Source organism: Poeciliopsis prolifica, unplaced genomic scaffold (genome assembly GCF_027474105.1).
Source record: "Poeciliopsis prolifica strain line A6 unplaced genomic scaffold, Auburn_PproV2 SCAFFOLD044, whole genome shotgun sequence".
In the NCBI taxonomy this organism is placed as follows: Eukaryota; Metazoa; Chordata; class Actinopteri; order Cyprinodontiformes; family Poeciliidae; genus Poeciliopsis; species Poeciliopsis prolifica.
In genome coordinates, this window is record NW_026562419.1 from 1,496,324 (window position 1) to 1,513,460 (window position 17,137).

At 39.1% G+C, this 17,137-nt stretch overlaps 1 protein-coding gene across 1 annotated transcript; it reads right to left on the reverse strand.

The window, feature by feature from the left end:
* Nucleotides 1-182: 182 nt before the first annotated feature.
* LOC129376652 (RING finger protein 150-like) lies at nucleotides 183-16,904 on the reverse strand. Its single transcript, XM_055056239.1, has 6 exons — nucleotides 15,964-16,904; nucleotides 5,493-5,743; nucleotides 4,745-4,899; nucleotides 4,183-4,279; nucleotides 3,853-4,105; nucleotides 183-2,570 (listed from the first exon to the last, which is right to left on the reverse strand). The coding sequence occupies exons 1-6, from the start codon at nucleotides 16,421-16,423 to the stop codon at nucleotides 2,452-2,454; spliced, it is 1,335 nt and encodes a 444-aa protein (XP_054912214.1). The 5' UTR covers nucleotides 16,424-16,904; the 3' UTR covers nucleotides 183-2,451.
* Between the last annotated feature and the right edge of the window lie 233 nt (nucleotides 16,905-17,137).

Below are 17,137 nucleotides of genomic sequence, written 5' to 3' on the forward strand. Positions count from 1 at the left end.
TGTTATATATTTTAGGACTTTTCAATCTTTTGTCTACCTCAATTTCCCCTCTGTGGACAATAAACATTATTTCTATTCTAGTTGGCATTTTAAAACTCTATTTTCTTTAATTTTCCCTCAAAATGAAAGAAAATAAAAAGGTTAAGATGAGGAAACGGAATAAAAACTCTAGAGGAGGAAACTCACAACACAAAGCAGGTAACTTTAATTAAAACATTTCTCACTGAAGACAATCCATACAAATTTGTCAGTTCTTACGAGAGCTCTGATTTCACAGCGTATAAATTACTTAGTGTTTACAACGGGAACCTGCTGAAGCAAAGAAAGAAAGTCTGAGAGGAACTGAACCCACTGGAAACAGAAGCACTGAGGCTGGAAAACAGACAAATACCAAAGGAAACTATTTATTTCCGCTGAAGTCGCTTCTTTGTTTCCATCCACAAGCTCAGTTCTCTCAGGTTTCAACCAAACAAGCTCTGGAAATAAAAACGACAAGCTTTTATGTGCAATTACACATTTACTGAACATCTAAACCAGCCCGATCAGAACCATCCGGGCTGCTGGCGGGTCGGACGGCGCCGATAAATCAGTCTCTGCCGCTTCGTTACAAAAATAAACGTCTCCTCTGGTATCAAAATAGACGACAATCTTTTTCTTTCTCGTCGAAAACGTCCGGAGTGAGCAAACAGCGGAGTGAACCCGTTTCATATTTACAGGACGAGGAACGGGTCGAGGCAGAACCGGGAACCTTTCGCTCGCAGTCCGTGTTTTCGGGGGGGGAGAGATAACGGTGGGGGTCCAGACCAGCAGATAATGATAAAGGTAGAAAAAGGCTGCAGGATGACGGCGGAGCGAGATGAGGAAGAAGAGCAAGGCAACGCTGAAGGTGCTTTCGGACCACACGGTTCTGGAGAGGTACCGCTAAATTACCGAGGAAGATCGCGCGAGAGCATCCCGCTGAAAGACCCAAAAGGGATTAAAGTGTTGAACTTATTAAATGAAAAGTTCTCACTGCTGTTTTGTTTGATCCTCCAAGCTGCAACCAGTTCGATGACAAAAACATGAAAACATTCAAAAACTTTTATTTATTGCAAAACTGATTTAATTCATCCGAGCACTGGAACCTTTAAATCAAAAAGCTACATTTAACTGGTTGCTGTCGGGTTTCTTTGTTCCTAAAAACCAACAGTATTATAGATTATTCTCAATATTTTATGAACAAATTTTATTCCCCAACAATCTGAGCGTCTTTTCCTTTTTACCAATTCATTCTGATCAAATGTGGAGTTATATTTCAGACAGATTTTATCCACAAGAAGCCTCTAACATCGGAAACCCATCATAAATATCAAGTAATTGTATTTGGCATTTCGGCTCTTTAAGCTCGTTACCTATTGGTGCTGCTCGACTGAAACTGTGTTTAAAGAGATAAACTCTTCTGGAAACTGGCAGGTTTTAGATTTAACGTTTTGCTAATTAACGTCAATGAAGCATCAGAGGATCTGATGGAGGAACCAGAGTTCTGCATCACAGATCAACAAATATTTGATTATTTGAATATTCAAATAGTAAAGAACCAGTTTGCTCCAGAAACTACAGGAAATCCACGGCGGTCCAACAGGACGTCACAAAGAATTTCCAACAAGATTATAGATCAACAAAAACTGAGATGGGACCTAAACCCGGCGGGATTTTGACTGCAAAGGAAACCTGCTGTGGTCCAAAAGCACCAAGAGTTCCTGTGATGTTTAAAGGAGATGAAGAGTTGAGGAACTCGACGCTTGTTCTGGTTCCGATTCAGAGATCCAGGCAGCATTTTCTTCTTCGTTTTCATCTGTGCTTCACGTTTTAAATAAACTTCATGGATTTCTGCATCGCTCCAGAAACGATGAAGAACTGAAACTGAAACGCAGGAAAGTTCAGAGGTCAAAGAAACAAACCGACCCGAACGAGGCAGGCGGGTCTTCAATACTGCAGGAGTAATACTGCCGGGTCAATCAGAGTCCGATTGAGATCGAAATTTATCAGTCAGACGATGCAAAACGTCAGAAAGAGGCAGTCCAAACCTGGAGAACCAGAACCAGAGCAAGGAAAGAGAACCGGAGAACAACTTCCTGGACTCTGGAGAAACCAGATGGGTTCCGTCAGGAATGACTCGGTTCTGCTGACAGAACCAGCTGGATCTTCTGTGGACGGAACCAGGTGGAGTCGGGATGAAGAACCAAGAACGATCGAAGTTGAAAACTGAAATGTCTGGTTTTTGAGCGGGTCCGCTCAAACTATCCAAACGCAGTCGAGCATCGTGGTGCTGGTTCTGGACCAGACGGATCTAATCCAGAACCAAGCTGTGAGCACGTTTACGTCTGGTGGTTCTAGTCTCTCTGGACCTTCTGGTTCAAGGAGTTCTTGTTTATTTTGGCCTGGTTCTGGCTCAGTTCTGCTGGGCTGTTCTCAGGACTTGGCACCCATATGAGGTCGATCCATTGACCCCTCCTCGTCCGACAGGCCGGTTTCCACGGCGATGACTAGTGACGCCACAGAGGCGCTGCACGCCATTGGCTGCAGCTCACCTGGAAGACAAAGAAGACGAGGAGATGAAGATGAAGTCAGCGCCAGAACCAGCAGTGGCACCGCTAGCCAAAAAGCTAGCTGTGCTATCCATCAACATAAGTCCTGCTGACGCTAAACAAACATTGTGCAGCAGAAGCTAATGCTAAAGCGCTCCAACAACATTAGCTTTTCAACTGAAGCTAGTGCTAAAACGTTACATTAGCTTTTCAACTGAAGCTAGTGCTAAAGTGTTACATTAGCTTTTCAACTGAAGCTAGTGCTGAAGTGCTACAACAAAATTAGCTTTTCAACTGAAGCTAGTGCTAAAGTGTTACATTAGCTTTTCAACTGAAGCTAGTGCTAAAGTGTTACATTAGCTTTTCAACTGAAGCTAGTGCTAAAGCATTACAACATTAGCTTTTCAACTGAAGCTAGTGCTAAAACGTTACATTAGCTTTTCAACTGAAGCTAGTGCTAAAGTGTTACATTAGCTTTTCAACTGAAGCTAGTGCTGAAGTGCTACAACAAAATTAGCTTTTCAACTGAAGCTAGTGCTAAAGCGCTCCATCAACATTGGCTTTTCAACTGAAGCTAATGCTAAAGTGTTACATTAGCTTTTCAACTGAAGCTAGTGCTAAAGCATTACAACATTAGCTTTTCAACTGAAGCTAGTGCTAAAACGTTACATTAGCTTTTCAACTGAAGCTAGTGCTAAAGTGTTACATTAGCTTTTCAACTGAAGCTAGTGCTGAAGTGCTACAACAAAATTAGCTTTTCAACTGAAGCTAGTGCTAAAGCGCTCCATCAACATTAGCTTTTCAACTGAAGCTAGTGCTAAAGCGCTCCATCAACATTAGCTTTTCAACTGAAGCTAGTGCTAAAGTGTTACATTAGCTTTTCAACTGAAGCTAGTGCTAAAGCATTACAACATTAGCTTTTCAACTGAAGCTAATGCTAAAGTGCTATATTAACAGAAGTAGCTTCTGTTGCTACCTGTTGTAACCTGAGTAAAAAACTGTTTCCATCTAGAAGCGAATTCATCTAAAATCTGATCAACATTTATTTATTTTTGTAATATCCCAGTTCTTTGTGTTCCTACTGTATTGTTTTATATTTACTGAGACATGCTAATCTTTTTATTTCATTTATTTGACTTTACTTTGACAGTTGCTACATTTAAAATTTCTCCACATTTTCTCTCTTGTACAATGACAACAAAATGGGTTCTGATTCTGTAATGCCTCAGAACGGCCACCGGGTGTCAGTGTAACTCTGACTGACGCCCAGCAGAGTGAGTCCAACCTGTGTGGGTGTCGGTGGTGGCCGTCACGGGGCTGTCTCTGAGCGGGTCGGGGTCCTGGTAGTCCTGCGGGAGCCCGACCCGCCTGACTCCGGGGTCCAGAACCACCGAGGACCCGCCCTCGCTGAGCGTCCCGTCGCTGGACGCCCCGGCCTCCAGCGCCAGTGCGCCGACTCCGCCCATCCCCACGCCGCCGACGATGCCCAGCGCCAGGTCGTAGTCCAGCGGGAGGTCGTCCAGGCAGTCGGCGTTCAGCTGGGAGGAAAACGGAAACAGTCAAGCATTGAAATGAGAGCAGATCCAGAACCGGAGCGGAGCGGAGCCGGACTCACAGCGATGCCCAGGGCCTTCAGGATGTTCATCTTACACATCGGACACGTACGATGGTCCAGCAGCCACGGATCCACGCAGCTCTTATGGAACAGATGCCTGAAAAAACAGGAAATTCAAGAACTTTCAAGGTCCGGGTTCAAACATATCAGAAAACAAATGAACTAAATTCACTATTACTGAAGATATTAATTACTGTATTAATCTCTGATGATTCTGTTCTACAGCAAGAGAAGAAAAAAAATTGTTTTGAAAAATTTCTCTCACATTCTGACTAAGACGATGCATTAGAGGAAAAACAGATTTAAAAATTCCAGCCAAAGAAAAAAATCTCAAGGATTTCCTGGAAAAATAATATTTCTGAGATTGAAAAATGGGAAAATCTGAGTAAAAACCCTGAACTTTTGAGAATCTCACAGAAAACATTTTCAGGAACTATTTTCAATTTTCTGATTTTCAAAAAGTCAAAAATGTTCAACTTTGGAAACTCAGAAACTTTCCAAAAGTCTAAAGTTGTTATAGTCCTGGTAATCGTATTGTCATGAAGGAGGTTTGCGTTTCTACCTGCAGGGCAGGATGCGGACCACGTCGTTGGGCCTGTAGCCTTCGATGCAGACGGCGCAGTTGTCGAAGTCGGCCTCCGTCTCCTGGTCGCCCTTCCTGATGGTGCGAACCTGAAGTTTGCTGATGGCCTTCTTCGCCGCGTCGCCGAGTCGACGCTGCAGACAGGAGGAGAGAGAAGGACGTTAAGGATCAACCGTTCCCATCGTTACAGGATGAAACTGTTAAACACTTCGTCGGCCATGTTGTGGGAACTCTGAGGTTCTGTTGACCCGTTTTCTGGTTCTGTCCAAACCAGGGTTTTTCAGTTTAGTTTTATTTCATTGGGACTTTTTGTTTGTTTGATTCAGTTTTAGTTAGTTCTGTTTGATATTAGATATTTAGCTTCAGTTCAGTTTTTATCAGTTAGTTTTAGTTTTTTTGCTCTTTTTGAAGTATTTTATTGCGATCATGTTGACATTGATTGGATAATAAAATGTCTGACTGGTGCATTAATGGTGTCACCATTTAGTGAGGAAGAGCATGCAGTGCTGTAATTTGCTGATAGTTGACGTAAATTGCTGGCGTGGGGAAAAAATAAAAAATATTTATTTCACATTAGTTTGAAAAGACTCAAACAGAAAAACTACTGTCATTATATCTCTAATTTCAGAATACTTCATAAAATGGTTCGTTTGTTATAGTTTTATTGACAGTATTTACGTATTTGAGACGTTTTCTGAGGTTCGTTTTGGTCGTGTTGTTATGTCACCTGGTTCCTGTCGCGCGCGTTGGCGTATCTGAACCTCTGGATGTAGTAGAAGACGAGCCAGGCGAGGGAGATGATCATCAGCACGATGAAGGAGATGGAGACGAACACCACCGACGTCCTGCTCACGTACTTCTGCAGGTTCCTGGTGCCGATGGTGATCGTCATGGTAACCGTGATGTTGCGCTCCAGCAGCGACGCGACCTCCCGACCCTTCGGCTCCGGGATCATGATGACGACGACCTCGCCTGTACCTGGGAGAAGGAAACGCTCGGTCACTTCCTGTTGGTTTTATTCTGAAAGGTCGCGGAAAAAAAAACTTTTTCAGAATTTAAATTTGAGAAAAGTGGAGGATAATATTAAAGTCTTTACTAATATCTTAAAAATATATCTATTTTTTTTCAACTTGAGACTAAAGTGACGTTTGAATCGTTACTTTAAGCAATAAAATGTTTTCTTACTTACAAAAGGAACTAAATTGTTATTTACTTCCATATTTATTTTAATAGCTTGAAACATAAACAGTAAAGGCTTTGCATATCTTCCTAACCTTCAACACTTCATGTCTAGTTTCATAAAAATAAAAAAGAAAACTACAAACAAGGCAGCAAAATAATAATAAATTGTGATGCAAACATAATAACTCCATATTAATTACAGATAAAACATGTTTGGCTGCAAATATGAAAAATAAAAATATTCTTTCAAAGAGACCAAACTTTTCCTTGTAATCCCAAAAGTTCAAGAACAGCAGCTGATTTTATTTTTAGTTAACAGATTAAACTCAAAACAAGTTTATTCAGATTCTCAAGGAGCAAATGAGCGAAGAGGAGAATATTCAAAGTTTTTGTTTTTATCCAACTTCTGGGTAATAACTACCAGTTCTGGGTAATAACTACCAGTTCTGGGTAATAACTACCAGTTCTGGGTAATAACTACCAGTTCTGGGTAATAACTACCAGTTCTTTGTAGGAGGATTAAATGATTGATTATGAAAGCAGAACAGAGTTCAGTAAAGATGAACCCCAAACCGAATGGAGGAATCAGACTTTTAAGCCTTTAATGCAACTTAAAAACTTCACAGGGAACTAAATCCAGAGCCTTTCAGCAGCTGTAATCTCACTGGTATGTTTATGAGCATAACCTAATCTGACCGTTGCACAGCTTCACATAAATGTTCTTATATCATCAGCTTGTGGTTGTTCAATGTTAACTTTTACTAGCCGACATGCAGCAGCACCAGTCCGACCACATCTGGACTTCTGTCTGCAGAAACCGATCAGAAAACGTGTTTCTTCACTGCAGCAAAACTTCAAGATATTCACATTTAAAGTGAAAATATTCCTAAAAAAATCAGCAACAAAAGCCTAAACTTTAATATTTGTTTTTAATTTAATTTTAAAATCTTAATCCCAGTTTCTGTTGAACAGATTTGAAAAGCAGTCCTGCTGAGTTGTTTATGTTGCTCATATTAAATCGACTCATTTCCATGAACTTTCAGTTTGTTTTACAGTGTAAACGTTTTATCTCAGGTTTATAGTGTCGCTACTGGGAAACGTTTCTCCTCTTCACCTCTGAATCAATCTGACTGATCACACTCATCACCTCGATTATTGATCCAACAGCAGCTTGAGGCTGACGCATCCCCACATCGCCATGGCGACCACCGCTCTAAAAATACTCTTTATGAGCAACATGGTGGGCGACGCGCTGAGTGGCCTGGTTTCACTCCAGGACCGATCGGCTGCAGGATTCAGCCTCAACATGAGATTATATAAAACCTCTCTGGGGACGACTCACAGGATTTCTGTAATCCTGCAGCAGGTATTACAGCGAGTCGCCTCAGACCGCCGCGACTCTGCTCCACATACGGAAAACCAGCTTCACTGAGAAATATAGGAACGGAAAACTAGTTTAATCCAAAAATACATGTATGGAACACCATTTAACACAAAAATATAGGTTCAGAAAACCAGCTTCACTGAGAAATATAGGAACGGAAACTAGTTTAATCCAAAAATACATGTATGGAACACCATTTGACACAAAAATATAGGTTTAGAAAACCAGCTTCACTGAGAAATATAGGTACTGAAAACTAGTTTAATCCAAAAATACATGTATGGAACACCATTTGACACAAAAATATAGCTTCAGAAAACCAGCTTCACTGAGAAATATAGGTTCAGAAAACCAGCTTCACTGAGAAATATAGGAACGGAAAACTAGTTTAATCCAAAAATACATGTATGGAACACCATTTGACACAAAATATAGGTTCAGAAAACCAGCTTCACTGAGAAATATAGGTTCAGAAAACCAGCTTCACTGAGAAATATAGGAACGGAAAACTAGTTTAATCCAAAAATACATGTATGGAACACCATTTGACACAAAAATATAGGTTCAGAAAACCAGCTTCACTGAGAAATATAGGTTCAGAAAACCAGCTTCACTGAAAAATATAGGAATGGAAAACTAGTTTAATCCAAAAATACATGTATGGAACACCATTTAACACAAAAATATATATACGGAAAACCAGCTTCACTGAGAAATATAGGTTCAGAAAACCAGCTTCACTGAAAAATATAGGAATGGAAAACTAGTTTAATCCAAAAATACATGTATGGAACACCATTTAACACAAAAATATATATACGGAAAACCAGCTTCACTGAGAAATAAAGGTTCAGAAAACTAGTTTAGTATATAAATATATGTATGGAACAGTAATTTAGTATATAATATATGTATGGAACAGTAATTTAGTATATAAATATATGTATGGAACAGTAATTTAGTATATAAATATATGTATGGAACAGTAATTTAGTATATAAATATATGTATGGAACAGTAATTTAGTATATAAATATATGTATGGAACACCGGTTTGACATAAAAAATAACAGGTAAATAATATCCGCTACACATGTTATTATTATTACTACTCTGCTTTTTGTGAGCGACGGGGGACTTCCTTGTTGAGTTGCTCCTTATTCTGTCTCCTGTTGATCCAGTTTTAATTTAGAAACTTCCAGGCTTGCAGAAAGATGGAACAATGGGTTGAACTCTGACCTGATCTCCAGAGCAGTAATGATGTGTCCAGACCAAAGTCTGCAAATGACCAGAAACAACAGGCTTGAATGGATCCAATGTTTTCCACAGGAATTAACTGATTTATGAAGAAACTGGAACTATTAGTAACTAAGACTAACCTGAGCTGATTTAACCATTTTAGATGCTGTAATTACAGCCAAACTCCTTTCATTTCACAGCAAATCACTGAGGTCGGTGTTGAGTCTTCATGCATTCCAGGAGCATTTTAAGGCCGATTTAATTCATTTTACAAGCTGTCATTTCACAAGGTGACCCTCCAGGAGTTGGACTCTACAAAGTGATCCTTTAATAGAAAAGATGATAAATAACAAGACAGGAAGTTAAAGTAAAAGAGGAAGCTTTAAAATACAGTTGCAGACAAATCATTTGGCACAAAGGTCATGGTGGCAATGATTCTGAGACCAACTCTCCTGCAGCTTCTCGCTCTGAATCAGACTTTAAAACTCTGCAGCCTTTCAGTCCCAAACGTCTGAGGAGAAAATTCAATCTCGGCCGATTCTGATTTAAACCTGGGGTTTACCTTGTGACTGGGGCCTGACTCCGTGCATCCTGACGCAACACCAAAGAGAGGCGGAAAATATCCCAGAGGGACAAACAGACAAACAGTCTGCAGCTGCTAACGCAGAAGTTTAGCATTAGACACGTAAGAACAGGTCTATGTGAGCCGGTCCAGAAAAATGCACAACAAGCCACCGAGTCCTAACAAGTGTGAAGCACACAGGCAACACGAGGACGAGACTAGAAGGAAAAACTTTAATTAGAAACAGAGAAATGAAGGAATGCTCTCACTGGGGTTTGACATTTTTAGAAATAATTCAAACCAAATGAGTTGGAAGACGTTTAAAAACAAGGTAGACTCAGAAAGTTAAGGGTGGATGAATACTTTTTACTTGTTGAAGTATTGCTGGTCTTTCTCGAGTAAAATCTTCAGGTACTCTGCCCACCTGTGATTGTTATGAGTTGACACTTTATCTCAATATTTAACTGAATATTTAAAGAACACATAGTTCCCACAAGTCTGAACCAGAAGTGATCCACGCCACTGAACGGCCATCTTGGTAGGCAATCGCGTGCAGGACAGAAACTATAATGCAAACTGTATTCAGTAAATTGTGTGAACAATTTCAGATTCTTTCACCTGAAAGTTAATTGTCAGACCTCTTAACACTTCTTTCTAGCAGCCATTTTTAAGGCAGTATTTTAGACTTCAGCAATACTTGTATCACCTGCCATTTTTAGTCAGGTTTAAATGGACCTAAATTTAGAAAAGGGTAACAAAGAATAATCAGTTCAGTTTTTTATTGTTCCACATGAAAAGGCTCACAGGAGAAGTCAGAAAGTCAACATAAATGCCACAAGGAATGAAACCACTAAACACCAAATTCAATTAAGACAAATGCCACAAATATCCTATAAAAAATGACTGAAAAAACAAAATGGCTACAATTTAAAATCTGAAAACTATACGACAAACTCTGCCTAGAGACTGCACACAATAATTTTCATTGGTTGATTTGTTTTCTTACCCAAAATAGTCTTTAAACAAGCAGCAAAATGCCATTGTTTAAACATATTTTTCTTTTAATTTGACTTCAAACTGACTAAATATCGAACAGAGTCTGTATTTAGCTGTCGTATCCTGCTTGATGTGACAGTTTGGTGGGTTTTTCTGAGGTTTATGTTTATGTCTCCGATTCTCACCTGCAGGAAAGGTAAATACTGAGAAAGCTGAGATGCAGCTCCTGACTGTTTGCTCAGCAGAGACTGGAAGAGCACAAGTTGGACTAAATCCCTGGAGGCCAACGCTGAACTCGTATCGACAGAGCAAAATAACAAAAACATTGATTCCTGTTGACCTAATAATATTCCCCTGGGATCAATATCGCTCCGGTGTAACTGTGAGGTCCTTCCAGAAGTTACATAATCCCCAAACTAATTTAAACCCGAATGAGGCGCTCATGTTGTTGCCACAAAAATCCAGTCACAAGTTTTTCAGCTGAGTTTTTCACTCAACATTTTCAGAAGAAACAACTTTAAATATGTCTCTATTTTAGAAGAGCTGATTTGCATTAACGCCAACTTTTTAAATATCTTTTTCAAAAACAAGTTTTAATTCAGGAACAGAAGTTTCAGGTTTCATAATTATTCAAACAAGTTTTGCAGTTTTAATGTTTCATCTTCTCGTAAAGTAATATCAGATAAAACTAGAAAAAAATGCAGTGAATGTCGGAAGATAACTTTTTGGTTTTTTACAGAAATTTGCTGAGGTATTTGAAAGGAGGGAAAAGTTGTTAATTCACATTATGAAAGATTAATGTAACGGCGTACTTAAAGTGAGTCTCTAATCTTTATCTGATTTCTGCTGATCTCAAAGTGCAGCATGAAGCACAGGGTTTGTTGACGCATTTTCTGACCTTTTACCTTCCAATTTCACCTGATAAAATAAGACTTTCAAAAACATTTTCCAACAGCTGTAAACGAACTAAAGTTTGGGATTCTTGGACGTTTTGCAACTGCTTGGAATTGATTCAGTGCTTTTCATAAAGCATTTGCAGCCTAAATGGTTTGGTTTTAAACCGACAGTACGACGCTGAGCAGGAAGTGTGGCCTTATTTACTGAAGTCAGATAAAATCTCTCAGCAGTAAACAGATGCCCAGATCAAACAGGACTGAGCTACATTCAGGAAGATGATCTAAAACAGACATTTTCAGGGATCCTGCAGGTTTCAACTCAAATTTAACATTTCTTAAGACTATTGTGATAAAAATGTAAGCTCTATGTCCCTTGTTTTTAATTGCATGTGTGTGTGTGACTGTCGGGAGGAAACGCAGACTGACGTGACACCTGTTACTCTGAGCTTCGCTGCAGACGGGTTTCAAACATGGCTGCAAACTGGGCCAATTCATGCCTGTAGTTATTGTGGGATTTGTAGTTATTGTGGGATTTGTAGTTTAAAAACCAAATATTACAGGTCGCAAACTTAGCCAGAAAGGAGACAGCTAGACCCAATAAGTACATTTTCATTGATCTTATAATTGCACAATTTTAAATACTGAAAATACATTTGCTTGATGGAAACACCAAATCTGTAAAAACTCCTGTTGTAAAAACTCTTGTTTTTGTATTAAAAGTTGTGGTACTAAAGTGAGACAGTTTTTTTTTTTTTTTTGCAAAACTGCAGTATAAAAACTTTTTTCACATCACATGATCAACAAGCGGATGTTACTACTGGCAAAAACCCCGAAGAAGAATACAACAGGAAGTAGTCGGAGCAACACAGTGTGGAATGATTTTGTCTTATCGCCTGAACAATTTACATTTACATTAGATCAGAAATAACGCAATTACGAAAATTTGTTTTTTTTTTCAACACAGCTTTGCTTTTCTCTATTTTTTCCAAATACTTCAACAAATTTCTGTAAAAATGAAGAAGTTAGCTTCCAACATTCACACTGCATTTTTACAGAAAATGCTTTTTTTCTAGTTTTATTTTATATTACTTTACAACAGAGAAGATGAAACATAAAAAGTGCAGAACTTGTCTGTATAGAAGCCTCTGAAACTTTTGTTACTGAATCAGAACTTGTTTTTTTATATATTTTGTTAAAAGATAAGGAAGTTTACTTTGGTTTTAGTGCAAATCAGTATTTCTAACAGAGACACATTTAAATTTGTTTCTTCAAATGTCGAGTAAAATCTGCTGAAAACTTGTGGGAGTACTGACAAACATTTGTGAGCGTTTGTAATGGAAATCCAGCTTTTTTCTGGCATCATTTCTTCATTTCATCATTCTTTCTACATCCAATGCTTTTCTGGAATTAACAAAATTTAAAAACTAAGACTAATGGAAGTATGGCCATTTTTATAATTTCTTCAAGCTTTAAATGTTAATTTTATTTCTTTCAAATTCTAGACTTTGTAAGAATGTTGTTGTTTTTTCTAAACAGAGTCAATCAGTCCAGAAAAAACCCAAACAGAAATCAAGCCTGAACTAATTTATCACAGACGTTCCTGGATCTGATGTTCCAGCCTGTGCTTCACGCGAAGCGACGAGCAGCTCTGACCTGAGGGATAAAGTGATGAAGCAGCTGATTCCACACTGTCTGCTTTCAGGTGGATTAACAGCCAGCAGGCCTGAGCAGGCGGGAAATCCACCCACCCACCAACCAACCCTCTCTGACCTGGAGGTCAAAGATTCACCACTGAGAAAGAATCACATTCGTCAAGATTCAAATCCAGAAGGAAATATCTGAATTCAGCAGCATTTTTGTGTCTTTTGGGAAACTGAAAACAAGGATCTACTCAAAATCTAGTTAAAAATAAGTGTATTTATATCACTGAGTGGGAGGCAGAGCAATAAATAAAACCATATTATGCAACATTTTGCTGCTATAAATGCAATCACTGGATTTAACTGACTGGAAGTGACTCAAAGTAACACATGTATCTAACAACACAAATAAAAAGGAGCAAACAATGATTTATTTTTTTCATTGTGGTCAAGTTTGAGTTAGTTGTAAATTTTCTCTTCAAATCTAAACATATACTGGCATAATAATGCAAGAACACATTCTCAAAGACCAATAAACTTTAAATAATAACGAAAATTTAACTCTGGAACTGGAAGCTATTTTAAATACCCAAACTAAACAAACAAAACAACAGAAACAACAAATAAAATGCATTATAAAATTTCTGTAAACAAAATGATCCTTCAAAATAAGAGCTAGTTGAGACCAAAACACCAGACTGAAGACTTTTATCATTCAGTTTTTGGTAGAATGAGAAGAAAAATACAATAAATCAATCAAGTGGAAATTGAGTTTGTTTTATTTTCTTATGCTAAAACTGCATCTTGTTATAAAAACACTGAACTTTAAACACAGCAGTGGAAAAGAAAAGCAGAAAATGGAGAAAAGTTTCTGCTTATTGTGCAGAGTATGAACACTTCCAGTTTCTTTTGATCTTATAAAGTAAAACTAATTCTAATTATGCTATTCAATGATTTCTATAGCAGTCGTTAATTAACTAGCCTGCAGTCTGTTGCTTTACACAGATCCTCCTTTAGTCTCTAATCTGGCATGAATTGGTTGCTCTATTTTACTTTCTGTTCTAAATATAACACCAATTCATCTCATTTACTGTTAACTCTGGTTTGTGAGTTAGCAACTTCTGCACTTGTAGCCTAGCAAACTACCCGGTAGACATTATCGCTGGTATTGACAACAGGTTTTAGCTAACTATTGACTAATGACTCAGGAATGCTGACTGACCAGTTTCACAACATTTTTATTTCCTGGCTTTAAAGGAATGTTCTGCTGCAAACAAAATAACTTCATACCTGAGCTGAAATTATAAGGCACTGGCCAAACACTGCAAAGAGCAGAGAGCAAAACAAAATGAATTCGATTTTTTTTCAAAGTCAGTGTAGAAAACAATAAATGTACATATTTAAATTTTTACTTAAAGATTGAGCATCTCTTAATTAAAATATGATTCCAGACCTGAAGTAACTTTATTTATTGGACGTATATTTGCAGGTTATCCCTTATGTTTGCAGATTTTAGTTTCTTAATTAAATCAAAACTAATAAATTTATCTAAAATCAACACAAGCAGGTAAATAACTTGTGATTTGACAGCATAGTGATTTGAACAAATACCCCCCCAAAAAAAGCATAAAAAGAAGACAAAAGAAGCTGTGTAATAAAGATTTTAATGAAAACCAGACCAAACGACTGGCAGATAAACACGGCAACCTGAAGACTCAACAGCGTCTAAACGACCTGCAGATGTTTCTACTGGAACATTCACCGAGTTTCCAAACACGGATTCCAAGAAACTAAAAACGTCATGAGAAACTAGATTTAAAGTCAACAAATGGAGAGTATTTTCCATTCACTGGACTTGGCAGTCAGAGCAGGAGGCCTGCAGGAGGAGATCCCAGCTGTCGGTTCGCTGCTGCCGTTACGTAACGCGGCGCCGCATCGTGACTGACAACAACACGTCAAGCTGCTCCGCATGGAATCTAATCAGAAGAGGCCAAAACATCGGAGGAGACCCTGCTGCTCCACAGGCGCCGTTCAAATCTGTCTGAAGTTTATTGCAATAAATCAATTAATCAAATGATAAATTAAAATGAACTCAGTGATTTCCATTTGCATGATTTACTCTACCAAAATCTGGATGCTAAAAGTCCTCAGTCTGGTAGTTTGATTTGTTTACAGCGATTCTATAATTGACTCTATTCGTTGTGTCTGTTTTGATTATTTATTTTGGATATTAAAGTGTCTTCCAGTTTCAGAGTTAAATACTCATGAGAATTTAAAGTTTATTGATCTTTGAGAATGTTTATTACTGGAAAATGGTCTCAAAATGACATTTATTGATATATGATACATCAGCACTAGCATTGGTATAGGCTGATATTAGCCATTTTTTAACATATTGGTGAATAAGAGCCGGTCGATATTAACAACCAACATTTATTTTCGTCTTGTTGCCATTTGTTTCTGGATATCAAAAAAATAAAGAGATACTTGACTGGTAAATAACAAGTATCGGCCACAGTAGCAGTATTAAAATCAGATATTGATATCGGCCCTAATTTTTATATAAGTGCATAACTAATAGTATTATTATTTATTGCAATAACTTCTGGGATAATTTAGAATCCATTCAAATCTGTTCTAGTTCTCAGGCCTCACCAGAAGCTGCACTGTTTAAAAAGCTCAGATCAGACTCAATCTGCAGGCAAACAAACATAAACTGAAGCTGAATTTATGTTTCTCTAAAGCCCAGACATAAAACAGAAACTTTTTAATCTGCAGAACAGCAGAAAATATTTCCTCTGGCTCCAAAAAAGGTTCATTTTATCTTCCTACTTCTAAACTTTTGAAACTGTTGCCTTCTGTTTTTTTTCTCGAAAACTTCTGATACTAATTTTAACATCTGAGTTTTCTTTGGCAAACTTTTGACTTTATAAACTCGAAAGTTTCCTTGTTTTTTTAGAACATTTTTTCATTTTCTCCAGCAAAATGTCCATGATTTTTTCTTGAAAGTTTCTGAGCTTAATGTGAAAATGTATTAATTTATTATTGGCATTTTTTGTTACTTTTTCAAACTCTGAAATTTCAAAAAAAATTTTCAGAAAAATTTAATTTTTTTTAAATAGCAATTGTTTTGACTTTTCAAACTTAGAAATGTCCTTGTTTTTCTAGAAAGTTTTTTTTTGGCAGAAATGTACTCGTCTTTTCCGTCTACAGTTGCCCTAACACGCCGCCGTAGTGGAACTCCTGTTAGTTTGAGTTGGATGGAGAGAAATAACCTCTCCATCTTGTCTGTTTCGTACCTTGGTGGCGCATGGTGATGGTGTCGTTGGGGTTGGTGGAGCCCACGTTGAAGATGACTACCGCCGAGGCGTTGTGGGCGGCAGCATGGCGGATTTTGTCCTTGGTCGTGCAGTTCCCATGGGCTATCAGCGCTATCCAACCGGCCGCGGCCTGCGAGGGCACCACGAAGCGGGTGTGGGGGTCACAGGCCTGCCGGTCCAGCGGGGCGGCGGGCAGCACCACCACCCCCTTGGCGTCCCGTTTCGGGGAGTGCTCCCCGTAGCGGCCGCACTCCGTCTTCTCGGTGCGCACCTCGGAGGTGGCCGGGTCCATGTAGGTGATGTTGACGAAGGCGGTGTACCACTCCTCCCGCTCGGCCACGGTGAAGTCCAGACACAGCAGGTGGACGAAGCAGAAGGAGAGCAGCCACGTAGAGAGGGCCAGACTGCGGCAGGCCGCCACCAGCGAGCCCGGCGCCATGGCGGTCCTCCCCGGGGAGAGAGCTCGGAGGACACCGAGAACTTAAGCGCCGACGACCACTACTACTCCACCATGTCGCCCACCGGCCTACCGAGAGTTTATTTCACCGTTTATGGACGCAAACTCCGGGTTTGTTTCGCCGTTCAGCCACTTCCCTCTGCTGCTGTCAGCCAGCCGTTAGCGGGCTCCATTTCGGCTAAACAAAAACGGTTAAATCCCCAACAATGGCGGCTCGGAGTGAAATGAACCCCGGGCCCGATCCGGCTGACGTCCGCCGGGGTGATGCAGCCAGCGGGCGGACACGGAGCACCGTGACCGTGGAGAAATTAGATTGTTGCTCTTTAAAGCTGACGCTACTCGCAGCTGCAACACTGCATTGTTTTGACTGGGCCACTGTGAAGCTACAGAAAGCGGGGCGACGAACTTCCTTAAGTTACTTTTAAAAACAAAAGCCTCTTTGTACTTCAACCGCAAACTCAAATTTTTCGAGACTTGAACATCTATGCTGAAATAATGCTTTATTAAAAATAAATATATTTAAAATTACATTGTTTTTTTCAATGTTTTCATGTATTGTTAAGAGAAAACACGGAAATCTGTATTTTACTTTGACAGCCTATAAACTCTTTCACTTTATGTAGCTTAAATTAAGATAATGCTGCCACCTAGCAGTAATAAGGAAAATTACAAATCATTATATTTTGTACAAATAAT

Bases quoted from the DNA above. Each gene is read 5' to 3' on its own strand.
- LOC129376652 (XM_055056239.1), bottom strand. From the start codon at position 16,423: ATGGCGCCGGGCTCGCTGGTGGCGGCCTGCCGCAGTCTGGCCCTCTCT. The intron at 5,744-15,963 runs GTACGAAACAGA...TCCTTCTCCCAG, and splicing joins CATCACCATGCGCCACCAAG to GTACAGGCGAGGTCGTCGTC. The intron at 2,571-3,852 runs GTTGGACTCACT...TTTGTCTTCCAG, and splicing joins CACCACCGACACCCACACAG to GTGAGCTGCAGCCAATGGCG.